We start from the raw sequence: 14102 nt of genomic DNA on the forward strand, positions 1-14102 counted from the left end.
ATTATTTTTCTTAATAGGTTCAATTTATTATTCTGGTAAATTTTTTAATTTAAATGATTTTGCTATACTACATTGTCAGGCTTTTTTAACAGGGAGTTTTAATTTAAAAATAAGCCCCACCTTCCTATTTCTGTGAAATGTAAACTTATTTAAACAGGCAGGACAAGTCAAAAGGTTTCGATGCAAGACACTCAGTTCTCCTGAGAATAAACATTAGGCCACTCAACCAGGCACAACAGCAGTGGCAGAACGACTTCTTTCTATTCACCAGAAATCAACTTAATGATTTCAGTATCTGACATACCACAGGCTCATCATTTTTTGCCATTGATACTTTCCTAACCATCTTAATATGCTAGGTATGAGACTAGATATATTAAAATATGGTTTCTGCCCTCAAACTCCACATACCCTAGAGGTTTGGATTTTTATGTCTTTTGTGAGCACTTAGTCATGATGAAACAAGAAACACACAATAAATGGAACAGACATGTCCAGATCCTTTGGCACCACGAATATTTCTGGCAGCCCATTATTCAGTTGCCGGGGAATTCTTTTAAAGCCATTAACCATGCTTTACATGGTAAGGTAATATTATTCACTTTCGCCAAAGCAGTCCAACAAGGGGAAAGAAGTAGCTGGCAGACTTCATTGATTCAACACTTTTTAAATGAGATTTATAATATAGAGAAGTTTAAAACATGTTGTATTTTTCAGGGAAACCGAAACAGCAATAATAATTAAAAGGAAAATATATAGCATGGAGAATGGATGTCCAGTCATCTCTCAGTATCCACAGGGAATTAATTCCAGGACCCCTGTGGACCCCAAAATCTGCAGGTGTTCACATCCCTGATCTAAAACAGTGTAGAATTTGTATATAACCTAGCATCCCCTGCATACTTCAAATCATCCGTAGATTAATTATAATACATAGTAATATATATAAATGTTATGTAAATAGTTGTTATATTGTACTTTTTTTACATTTGTAGTGTTTTTATTGTTGTATTTTTTTCAAATATGCTTTTTCAAATAATTTTGATCTGAGGTCAGTTGAATTTGTGGGTGCAGAACCCATGGATACGGAGGGCCAACTGTAATTCATAGAAGGGATTTTTTCCTTTCAAATCTTAGATGAAATAGTTAGAAATAATGAACTGTGATTCTTCACTTTCAGAAACTGTCCTTTGTAGATCCAGTATCCAGTCAACAGAATTGAAATGCAGAGTGGAAGATGGCAGAGTCCAGACACAGTAAACAAACCTTGGACTAAATTGCATTCAGCTGCAGAGCAGGTCCCGATGTCTACCACGTGTGTCCAGGGTGACAAACCAGCCTTTAAGCTCCTTCCAGGTAGGATGTTTCCTCCTGAATAAGTAAACCAGCCATCGCTCCTTTACGAATGAATCCAGCTCTGCCTGTCCATTCTCCTCTCACTCTCCCTCTTCCACCCTATCTACCTATCAACCTCTGTGGCTTCTATTTTCCCTCCTCTCTAATAACATTGCTGCACCACAATTAGCTACATGGGGTCAAGATGGAACCTCTGCCAGTTTCTGCACCTATCTGGTAGGAAGCTCTCTCTCCTCAGCTGCCAGAAAGCCAGGCTCACCCATGACCAAGTTTGCTGCCACATGCAACAGCCTGTGTGTAAGAGGGAAGAATGGGTCACGTGTGCAGAGGGAAGCAGGGATGGAGAGAGGAGGCTGACTCCTCATGGCATCCCCATCTGCCTCTGTGCACTCCATCAGGATGCCCTCGCCTTCCCTCACTTCCCAGTTACAGGGAAGAAAAAATAACCTGGGTCACCTATTCTCATTTTAAGTCGGGGCTCTGATAGCTGTATCTCAAAGAGCACTCAATATAGACAATGAAAATAAGAACAATTCCTTGAGCATCCAAATTTTAGGTTGTGAGGAAAGCATGTTTAACAATTTCTAGGCCGGGCGCGGTGGCTCACGCCTGTGCTCCCAGCACTTTGGGAGGCCGAGGCGGGCGGATCACAAGGTCAGGAGATTGAGACCATCCTGGCTAACAAGGTGAAACCCCATCTCTACTAAAAATACAAAAAATTATTCAGGCGTGGTGGTGGGCGCCTGTAGTCCCAGCTACTCGGGAGGCTGAGGCAGGAGAATGGTGTGAACCCAGGAGGCGGAGCTTGCAGTGAGCCGAGATTGCGCCACTGTGCTCCAGCCTGGGCGACAGAGTGAGACTCCGTCTCAAAACAAACAAACAAACAAACAATCTCTAGCCATCTTTAGTCCTATTTTAAATCAAGAGTGGCATTTCCCCCAAATTAACATAGCAATAAAATAGTTTACGGTTATTAATCCCTTACCAAGTAGGTGCTAGCTTCCTATATATTAGCTAACTTAAGCTTCTCAAATACTCTGTGAAATTAGTACTATTACTACATCCCCTTTTCAGGTGAGGAAACCAAGAGTTAGAGATTAGGGACCCCAGAGTCAATGTTCTTATTTATTCATTGTATTGTCTTATCTTGGGGACTGTTCTAGTCTCCCCTTCCTTCTCCATATTCCTGTTTTTATTCTCCTTCCTATCATGCGTCTTCTTCCTTCTACCATCTGGTTATAATTAAAAAAAAAAAAAAAAACTGGACCCCTGGCTCCCTCCAGGCCCAGAGCAGCCGCAGAGGACAAAGGAGCACGTCGGCGCGGGGGAGGGCCGGTCCTCCGGCCGCCATGAAGCTCCGGGCGCCACTGAGCCCGAGCCGCGCTCCTGCTCGCCCGGGCTCTGGGGCGGTCCGCTAGGCCAGTGGGCCGCCGCTTGCCCAGCAGGCCCCGCCGGCAGCATGAAGCCGCCCGGACACCGGCGGGGCCGCGCGCAGCCGCCGCTGCTGCCGCTCTCGCTGTTAGCGCTGCTCGCGCTGCTGGGAGGCTGCGGCGGCGGCGGCGCCGCGGCACTGCCCGCCTGCTGCAAGCACGATGGGCGGCCCCGAGGGGCTGGCAGGGCGGCGGGCGCCGCCGAGGGCAAGGTGGTGTGCAGCATCCTGGAGCTCGCGCAGGTCCTGCCCCCAGATACTCTGCCCAACCGCACGGTCACCCTGATTCTGAGTAACAATAAGATATCCGAGCTGCAGAATGGCTCATTTTCTGGGTAAGTCTCCTTGAAAGATTGGACCTCCGAAACAATCTTATTAGTCGTATAGATCCAGGTGCCTTTTGGGGACTGTCATCTCTAAAAAGGTTGGATCTGACAAACAATCGAATAGGATGTCTGAATGCAAACATATTTCGAGGACTCACCAATCTGGCTTGGCTAAACCTTTCGGGGAATTTGTTTTCTTCATTACCTCAAGGAACTTTTGATTATCTTGCCTCATTACGGTCTTTGGAATTCCAGACTGAGTATCTTTTGTGTGACTGTAACCTACTGTGGATGCATCGCTGGGTAAAGGAGAGGAACATCACGGTACGGGATACCAGGTGTGTTTATCCTAAGTCACTGCAGGCCCAACCAGTCACAGGCGTGAAGCAGGAGCTGTTGACATGCGACCCTCCGCTTGAATTGCCGTCTTTCTACATGACTCCATCTCATCGCCAAGTTGTGTTTGAAGGAGACAGCCTTCCTTTCCAGTGCATGGCTTCATATATTGATCAGGACATGCAAGTGTTGTGGTATCAGGATGGGAGAATAGTTGAAACCGATGAATCGCAAGGTATTTTTGTTGAAAAGAACATGATTCACAACTGCTCCTTGATTGCAAGTGCCCTAACCGTTTCTAATAATCAGGCTGGATCTACTGGAAATTGGGGCTGTCGTGTCCAGACCAAACGTGGGAATAATACGAGGACTGTGGATATTGTGGTATTAGAGAGTTCTGCACAGTACTGTCCTCCAGAGAGGGTGGTAAACAACAAAGGTGATTTCAGATGGCCCAGAACATTGGCGGGCATTACTGCGTATCTGCAGTGTACGCAGAACACCCATGGCAGTGGGATATATCCCGGAAACCCACAGGATGAGAGAAAAGCTTGGCGCAGATGTGATAGAGGCGGCTTTTGGGCAGATGATGATTATTCTCGCTGTCAGTATGCAAATGATGTCACTAGAGTTCTTTATATGTTTAATCAGATGCCCCTCAATCTTACCAATGCCGTGGCAACAGCTCTACAGTTACTGGCTTACACTATGGAAGCAGCCAACTTTTCTGACAAAATGGATGTTATATTTGTGGCGGAAATGATTGAAAAATTTGGAAGATTTACCAAAGAGGAAAAATCAAAAGAGGTACTTTTCTAAATTCAGATTTGTAGCATACAGTGTCAACAAATGGTAGTGTGACAGAGTTCAATCTGTATATTTTAAGGCCTGTTTATGTTTATCATATTTGAACTAAAAGCACGCTTTTAAATTTCCAGAATTTTGTGGAGATACTTCTGCCTCTTCTCTTATAATGACCTGTTTGTTACTGGGACTGGGAGAGGTGAACTCTCAGTTCCTGGACATTAAGGTCCAGAGATATAGCAGAGGTTGCTGGTGAGAAAGTAGTGCTCTGCCTCCACACTGTGGCTTAGGCAGGGCTGCTTAGCTCAGCCTGCTGGATTTCTCTTCTCCACACACCCCTGAGCTCATCTTTTGTAATGGGAGTTTTAGTCACCCAGATCTTGTAGTAAATTCCTTTTAATTGTCCTTGTAATGTCCTAGAGAAATGAGAGGCTGTTTAGGCGCTTTTTTGAAATTCAAAATGATTGGACTATATAAGTTTTAAAAATGCAGTGAATTCTACAAGTGGTGTATTTTACCTTAACGGGACCACATTGAAACCATGATATGCTTGTCCACATGGTATCTTCTAGGGGAAAGAAATTGACAAGCACAGTTTACAGAATGAATGAGCAGCAAATTAATGTTTTGAATAATTTTTAAGGGGCAGAATTATTGTGTTCTTAAGCTTTATGTTTAAAGCTTTGTGAGAACTTTATATGTACAATTTCTTTTGTGATATAATCACTTATAAAGAAATGAATTATAGAGGTAGAGGGAACCTCAAGCAAGTTGTAAACTGAAGCCCACGCTTAGGTTAGGGCAGGCCTGAAAACAGAACCCAAGATCCCTGACTCATCCATAAGAGTTTTCTGTAGCATCACATTCACCTTCTCATACAATGTGGCCCTGACTTGCAATTCTAAAAGTGCTTTGTATACAACTGTGGGGAAAACACTGGGCTGAACAAAACCTGCATATTTCTTTATGTAGAACTTCTCAGATCCATTAATATTGCTAAAATGTAAATAATAAGCCTTGTTTTCCTAAATCATTCTAATATATTTTTATATATCAATTATATATACACACACTTATATATCACATATATATTCTAATATATATTATATATTTAGATATATTAATATGTATATCACATATTTATATATCTAATATAGATATATTCTTATATATAATATATATATAAGAATTAGTATCTTGCATTCTGGTAATAAGTTTTTGGAACTGTGGCCCTAGTGCGTTAGGCACTTTACTTGATAGGATGTAGTTATTAAAGGAAGGAAAATAGATATATATATATAAACGAGACTTAGGCAGATGGGCCACCTCACTTGTCAGCGGGATAATATTTCATTGGTTTTCTGAACTTCAGGGGCCATGATTTTCTAATAACTGCTCCTGATACTTGTGTCTCCAGGGCACAGCCCACTTTCCTGCAGTGAATGTTCCTTGCACTGGGAGAGGCCGTTTGGATTCTGGCTCTGTGATTAATATTGTGCTCCATTGTTGCTTAAGATGATGGGTTAGCTGCCCACAGGATTAGCAGTCATTTCCGGGAGTGGGATGTTTCTAGTTACTAGAATAATTGTAATGACATTTGGAATGTGGACATGGAAGAACATTTGCCATCGAAGAATACATATTTATGATGTGACCCTGTTTTGCTCACCTCTCAACTTGAGCAACGTGGTGTCCAGAGGTGTATGTTGAACTGTTTGCCAGCGTGTGGAAGAATGATTGACTGCGTTGACGGGTTTCTTAGGTGGAAGCATCGTATTGAACTGGAAGTAGACATGATTTCATTAGTTATTAATTAACCATGGGCTTATTCTTCATTTATCAAATGGGGATGCTATTTTCTCTGTATAATTTGAAAAGTGTATGTGCACAAATACAGGCGAACAATTTTGCAAAATAGTTGCAAAGCTTGGTTATCATTTATTAGGTTATGAAATAAAACATTTTTATGACCTCAGATGCTAAGAAGGAAGTCCTTTTAAACAATCACGAGTGCATCAGTTACTTCTGTAAAAATTTACTGTGAAGAAGATTGCTGTCACTTTTACTGGTTAACATAGGACAGAAAAGTTATGATTATCTTTGGAAGCAAGTGATGGCAACTTATTAACTGTCAGCACAAGAAACAGGAAAATATTCAGGATTGAATAATTGAGATATAAATGTAATAATATTGTGTGTGATGCAGTGACTGACATACAGTTCTTTGGCAATTTGAACCACAGGCCATAGGTTTCACCATTTATTAGTGTAGTGAAAAAAAAATTAGGAGGCTTAAGGGCTTCATTTTAAGTTAATTACCACAGCATAAAATTATGCCAAGTTACCCTAAAATGCACCTAGCTTAGATAGAGAAATAATTAATTAAATTGATTTTTGTATTATGTCTGAAAGTTATTCTTTTATGGGTGATTTCATAACTAAAGTACTGTGGGGAAATAGCTTTTTAATCTGTGATTGAGCCTGGCCAACACAAGCTGGCACTTTGTTGTCTCAGGATAGGCATTAAAAGCTCTCAATCTGCCAGATCTAAGTGATATATTTAGTGGATCCTTTTAAAAACAGTTAAAGGTTGTCTGTCAGGCAACAGAAGTGTCTGTTATGTATTTACTAAAGTGATTTTTCTTATGAAAATAGTATGCGTATTTTATAAGATGGGAAAATTAAATATAAAGATTAGATCTGAAAAAAAAACCACCTTTTTTATTCCACAAAGTTTTAGTGTCTGATGATGAATTCTGGAAGCCTGTGAATGCCTATAGAAGTTCTCTGTCATCAAACCTCCTTGCACACGACCTTCCATCCAGGCCCTGAGAATTCTCCTGTGTTAATTTTGTTTAACACTCCACAAGCACAGGGAGAGTTCATTCTGTACAAATATACATAGCCAAAGGTCATTCACTAATATACTCTCAACAGCTGATGGAACAAGGGCGATTATTTTTTATTTCCTCTAATTTTTCTGCAATAGTGGTTTAAAACCATAGGGCTTTGTTATTACTTGAAATCAGACATCTGAATTCTAGTAACAGCTCTGCCTCTGGTTATCTTTATTTCTTTAGACAAGTTACTCTTCGGTCTTTCTCCTCCCTTAATATAACACAAAAGGGTTTGTTTTTGTTTTGTTTTGTTTTGTTTTGAGACGGAGTCTCGCTCTGTTGCCCAGGCTGGAGTGTGGTGGCACGGTCCCAGCTCACTGCAACCTCTGCCTTCCAGGTTCAAGCGATTCTCCTGCCTCAGCCTCCCGAATAGCTGGGACTACAGGCACGTGCCACCATGCCCAGCTAATTTTTGTATTTTTAGTAGAGACGGGGTTTCACCATGTTGGCCAGGATGGTCTCGATCTCATGACCTCTTGATCTGCCCACCTCGGCCTCCCAAAGTGCTGGAATTACAGGTGTGAGCCACCGTGCCTGGCCACAAAAGGGTTTTTAACAGGCTCCTTTCATTTTGCAGTTTTATATTTTCATGAACATCATCACTGGAAAAGCAGACATCTCTGTCTTCATATTGTAAATTCATTATTCACTTGGTCATCATGTTTCTTCATTGATTACTTTTACCAATCATTCTTTCAATTGATTCATTACTCAATTTTTACCACAGAAAAAAGTAACTTCGTTTTTTCTCTAGGTTACCTAATGTAGTGGTAAAACTGGTGGTCAAAGGAGGCACAGTTTTCATTTAATTCAACAGTTTTTCATGAAGCATGTCTCAGCCGCTGAGAGCCACCTGAATGTGGACCTGCCCCTCTGCTTTTTCAAAATAATCAGCAGAAAAGGATTAATAATTCGTGGAAGTGGTGGATTTTGCCAGCATATTCCTATAAAAAGGGAAATATTTTCACATACTGTAGGGGCTGCCAGGCAGCTGAACATGTGGCCTGGCACGGAAATTGGTGATAAAACTAAAATATCAGGAAATTGTACCACTCATAACTTTTCTGCCAGAAGCTTCATTTACATTATTTTTAACTCTTGAGAGAAAAAGATTTTCATATCTAATCAAAGGAGCCAAGACTTTTTACCATGCATTGAACATTGAACATAATGTGAAATTCTAGGAGAAAAATAGATTTTTCTTCTCAATTAACCAATAGTGACATTTTACTTTGCCAATATTAAGATGATCTTCTGTTGAAATTTAGCTGAAATCTGTTTAACCCCAGAAATGGCTGCTCTAATGGATGTTATGTACTCGAGTAACACAATTTTCTCAGCAAATTAGTAATTTCAGCCTTTTGGGTTAAATGGTGAGATCTATAAAATTTTCCAAGTCCTATTTCCCACACGAGATTTATCATTAATAGATTAAAAGTAATTGTAAAAGATAGAGGTAAGACAAAACATTATCATCCCTTAATTAATAGTTTTCATATTTAATGACATATTATTTTTTAAAATATCATTTTCACATCTACCTAATTCCCTTGCAATGTCTATTTTCCCCTGATCTGATCATAAATATCTAGATGGCACCCCCTTAAGTATATGACAATTGCTGTTGTTTATATTTTGCTTTTTATCAACCATGTATCCTTTGTCAGTTTTCATAATGTCTTAATATTTTATCATTGTATATGAAGGGTGGGTGATCCCTTCATAAAAGACAAAAGTCAGAATTCATCAGTCTCACTATCAACATATGTTCAACAGTGCGCTTTTCAAAATAAATAGCTTTATATTTTTCCTTATTTGTAAAATATCATGATTTACAAAACATGAAAATACTAAAAATCTTTTATTTTTGCATAGACACTCCCACACACTAAGACCAGCACATATAAAATACGACCACTCTATTGTGAATCCTGCTTTAATTACATATTAATATATAATTAACTGTATGTCTATAAATATAGTCATGTAATCACTTTACTGCTTATATAGTGTTCCATAATTTAACAAAATTTAATTTCTGATTAATATGTAAATTTATATCTACAGTTTTGCTATTATACATAAGAATGCGATCAGCAACTTTACCTATATCTTTGAACATTCATTCAATTATTCCTTTAGGGCAAATTCCTAGAATATGATTACATGTATATGTAAAATTTTGATTAACACTATCAAAATTCTAACCCTCAAATTTATTCAAATATATGTGCTCAATTGAATTGAGTTTTTATAAAGCTGTTTTATCTTTTACAAAACATTTTATCTTAGCTTATATTTTTATAATTAGTAATAAATTTTCTTAGATTTGTCAGCAATTTTAACATTTTATTTGTGTGTTGTATGAATTGTCTCTTCTATTAGATGTTTGTCTTTAATCCTTTAATCCCAAATATGGCATATGTGCAGCCAAGACATTTGCCCTTTAGGTTAAAAATTTCATATACTAACTTCCCTGAACAGAAATGATGAATGTTTATCATTATTAATTTTTACCATTTTAGCTTTTGAATTTTTCAACTTTCTTTTGTTGTCCCAGTAAGTGCAAACAAATATAATATTTGTTTTTTGGCCCTTAGCAATTTTTTAATATCCAAATAGCTCAACTCCAGAAGGTATTGAATGAGCTCAACACATGTGTTATGCCCTCATTTTGGGTTGGCCAGTCAGGCTGAAAAGACCCTGCCACACCTACTCACTCTTTGTAGAGACTAGGGCAGGTCCGTTCACAAACATCCATGCTTCAACACTCTCATCTATGCACGGAAGGTGCTGCAACACCTTAACATTGTTTCTTTCCAAAACTTACTTCCATATTACTCTCAAAAGAAACATGAATCCTAAATAATTAACTCCATCATCAAATAATGAATTTTCCAAGATAATCCTTGACTACAAGATTTCTGGTTTAAGATTGGTTCTGATTGGCAGTCTATAACGCTTCCTCTACCAATTCCCACTAAAGTAGATGTAGACACACTGGAAAGTAGACACACACACACACACACACACACACACACACACAGAGTAAGTTGAGCTACTAGTAAAAATCCCTTTAGGAATCTTAAATAGAATCGTAAAGGAATTTTCACTAGTAGGTCAATTTAACTGAATTGCAAAACTCAAATGATAGTGTTGTATGTATATGTCTCCCATGGAAACCAAGCAAACAAGCCAGCCTTAAAAAAGATACAAGTATATTTCATTCTTTTCCCACAGTGTTCCCCCTAATTCAGAAACACAAGATTCACACTAAATAGAAACTGGGCAACTGTGTCCTTCCTGAATAGAAGCCTCCTTCTGAGAAAGCCAGACTCTTGCTCTTATCAATATCATGATCACCCCACCTTCCCCTGACTTCTATTATCTTTCTACATCTAGTCCCACTCTCAGAAACAACAGAGCAATTGGGCGGTAAGAGAGTGTGTGCATAGCGTGTTTGTTGGGAATCATAGAAAGAAAGAAGCCAACCCCCACAGCCCAGTGTATTTTAGAAGATACGGCACTCATCAGTAAAAAGTTATCGGAACAGTTAGGGACTGAAAATTCCTGGCAATATCCAACATGAACACCGGAAATAGCCTAACTATGCAGTAATTATAAAATGTTTATATATACTATTTAAATATAGTGGGTAGTATGTGACATTAAAATTAGATTTTTGATAAAATGTGATGAGAAGAAAAAAAGCCACCCTGCGGCCGGGGCCGGAGCTGGAGCCGCCGTCTGGAGCTCCCCCGCGCGGACGATGCCCGCGGTGCCCGCCCGGGGCTCTGGGCTGTGAGGCCTGGGGCCCGGGGTAGCTATGGCGTCAGCAAGCGCGGCCCGTGGCGCCGCCTGACAGGTGTGGGCCCCGGCGGCGGCGGCGCGGAGCAGCACGTAGGCCAAGAGGGGCAAGGGTTCGGCCGTGCCCTCCGACAGCCAGGCCCGCGAGAAGCTGACTTGGGATGCCCCACCCCTCCACAAAGATGACTGTCCCCTCTGCCCATCCTCTGGGTCATTTTGGAGAAGAGGCTCTTCTGGCCGCAAGGTGGTTGGCGCTGTATGTCTATGAGTACCTGCTGCACATCGGTGCCCAGAAGTCAGCCCAGACCTTCCTGTCTGAGATCCGATGGGAGAAGAACATCACGCTGGGGGAGCCCCCCGGGTTCCTGCACTCCTGGTGGTGCGTCTTCTGGGACCTGTACTGCGCAGCGCCTGACCGAAGAGAGGCCTGCGAGCACTCCGGCGAGGCCAAGGCCTTCCAGGACTATAGCGCTGCAGCCGCCCCCAGCCCTGTGATGGGGAGTATGGCCCCAGGTGACGCAATGGCCGCAGGCCCCACGGCAGCTGGCTTCTTCCAGGGCCCCCCCGGCTCCCAGCCATCCCCCCACAACCCCAACGCCCCCGTGATGGGGCCTCACGGTCAGCCCTTCATGTCACTGCGCTTCCCAGGGGGCCCCCGGCCCACCCTGCGGATGCTGAGTCAGCCTCCCGCAGGCCTCCCCGGCTCCCAGCCCCTCCTCCCTGGCACCATGGAGCCCTCCCCACGAGCCCAGGGGCATCCGAGCATGGGCGGCCCAATGCAGAGGGTGACGCCTCCTCGCAGCATTGCCAGCGTGGGGCCCCAGAGCTATGGAGGCGGCATGCGACCCCCACCCAACTCCCTTGCAGGCCCAGGCCTGCCTGCCATGAACATGGGCCCAGGAGTTCGTGGCCCGTGGGCCAGCCCCAGTGGAAACTCGATCCCCTACTCCTCCTCATCCCCTGGCAGCTACACGGGACCCCCAGGAGGAGGTGGGCCCCCTGGAACACCTCATCATGCCTAGCCCTGGAGATTCTACCAACTCCAGTGAAAACATGTACACTATCATGAACCCCATCGGGCCGGGTGCCGGCAGGGCTAATTTCCCGCTCGGCACTGGCCCGGAGGGCCCCATGGCCGCCATGAGCGCGATGGAGCCTCACCACGTAAGCGGATCCCTGGGCTCGGGTGACATGGACGGGTTGCGGAAGAGCTCCCCCGGCGCCGTGGCCGGCCTGAGCAACGCCCCGGGCACCCCGCAGGACGACGGCGAGATGGCGGCCACCGGGACCTTCCTGCACCTGTTCCCGAGCGAAAGCGTAAGCGACTGCTTCGACTCCCCCCCCGCCCGGGGCGGCATCGGGCCGGAGGGGCCTGGCGGGCAGGTCCCGGCGGGGCGGCCGGGGGGCCAGAGCAAGACCGTGACCGCGGCGGGCCAGTACTCGCCTGGCATGACCATGAGTGTGTGATGGGGCGGCAGCCCCGGGCCTCTGCGGGCCTAGGCTTCTGCCCAGCCTCCCTGCTCAGGGTGAGGGGCTGAGGTCACACCTCGGGCACCTGGACTCCTGGCCAGTCAAGGCTTGCCCAGCTGGGAGGCCCCACACGAAAGATTCTTACCATTTTATTAGAAACGCAAGGACCTCAGAGACGTTCTTTTCTGTATGGACCCTTTCTGCCATTTGTATTTTGTCCCAGAGAGAAAGGCTCTTTGGGGGGCCCCTCTCCCCAGGACGTCAGGGGGTGGGGCCCATCGATAAATGGAAGCTGGTTTTGGTTTTTGGTAAAAAAAAAAAAAAAAGTGATGAGAAAACTCAGACACAGCCTTCATGCAATTTTGCTGAAAATATAGTGAACATGCTCTTACAACTCATTCATACCCAGGTTTCCATGACTTCAAGTTTTGTGTTCTTTTTCTGCTACTTCAGTAAGAGTATTTAGAGACACAAGATGGCCAATCATAGAATCTGGGGGAAATTAACAATATTTAAAGAGCAGATCAAGAAAGAGGAACTACTTAAGACAACAAAAGGAGGTATGAGAATGTGCAGGCCAGGCACGGTGGCTCAGGCCTGAAATCCCAGCAGTCTGGGAGGCCCAGGGGGAGCGGAGCACCTGAGGTCAGGAATTCGAGACCAGCCTGGCCAACATGATGAAACCCTGTCTCTACTAAAAATACAAAAATTAGCCTGACGTGGTGGTGGGCACCTGTAATTCTAGCTGCTCGGGAGACCGAGGCAGGAGAATTGCTTGAACCTGGGAGGCAGAGGTTGCAGTGAGCCAAGATCCTGCCATTGCACTCCAGCCTGGACAACAAGAGTGAAACTCCATCTCAACAAACAAACAAAGAAGCAAACAAAGGATGTGCATGGAGGAGTTTTAAGAAAGAGGGTGTCAAATCTAGTAGAGGCCAGCTTTGATTAGAGGTGATCATTCATCACAGGCCTTTTGGAGAAAATTGGTGACGTGTATCAAAAAAGTTTCAGTGGAATTGTGGAAAAGATAAGTGTGATGGAGCAGTGAGTTGTGAACTAAATGAAAGGTAGAGAAGGGGAGACAATGAGGACAGACTTCTCTTTTAAAAAGCCAGAAAAAAAACAGAGAAGGAAAGGGATGAGAATGCAGGTGGGAGGTGAGACAGACAAACTGGAAGATGAGGTGAGGCCAAAGGACAAGGTGGCCCTTTAGCGCAAGACCCGTGGGAGTCCTTATAAACTAAAGGGGAGGAACCAGGGGCTGAGCAGAGGCTGACAACACAGAGGAAAGGACGTTTCAAGATTCCTTAGTAGCTGAGTGAGAAGACCCTGAGCACTGGTAGAGGAGCATAGCATGAACAGACAGAGGACTCTGAGAGCAGACGAAACAGAAGACGACTATCCTGGGGCCAGATGTGCAGCAGGGGATGGGCAGCAGGGGATGGGCAGGAAGGCGGGGAGTTCAGACAGGACTCATAAGCTGTGAGTGCATGGAAAGGCAAGCTGGCTGACTGCGTATTTGCATAAATGCAGTTATTATAAAATCCATATATAGATTTTACTTTTCAAAGAACTATAACACACAGAACACCAAAACTATACAAAATAAAGCCATCTGTTTTAGACAATTTAGAAAATACTTAAGCATATGGCCGTGTTCTTCATTAAGAATAACAG

General features: G+C 43.4%; 2 protein-coding genes across 2 annotated transcripts; both read left to right on the forward strand.

Moving 5' to 3' along the window:
• The first annotated feature begins 2086 nt into the window (after nt 1-2086).
• On the forward strand, nt 2087-8959 carry LOC100978335 (adhesion G protein-coupled receptor A3-like). Its single transcript, XM_034943918.3, is given in 2 exon segments — nt 2087-3119; nt 3122-8959. Coding segments are annotated over 2 exon segments (1449 nt in total). The 5' UTR covers nt 2087-2815; the 3' UTR covers nt 4267-8959.
• Nucleotides 8960-11122: 2163 nt separating this feature from the next.
• On the forward strand, nt 11123-12823 carry LOC100977980 (single-stranded DNA-binding protein 4-like). Its single transcript, XM_034944043.3, is given in 2 exon segments — nt 11123-11965; nt 11967-12823. Coding segments are annotated over 2 exon segments (1284 nt in total). The 5' UTR covers nt 11123-11137; the 3' UTR covers nt 12423-12823.
• Nucleotides 12824-14102: the final 1279 nt, after the last annotated feature.

Source organism: Pan paniscus, chromosome 17 (assembly GCF_029289425.2).
Source record: "Pan paniscus chromosome 17, NHGRI_mPanPan1-v2.0_pri, whole genome shotgun sequence".
Lineage (NCBI taxonomy): Eukaryota > Metazoa > Chordata > Mammalia > Primates > Hominidae > Pan > Pan paniscus.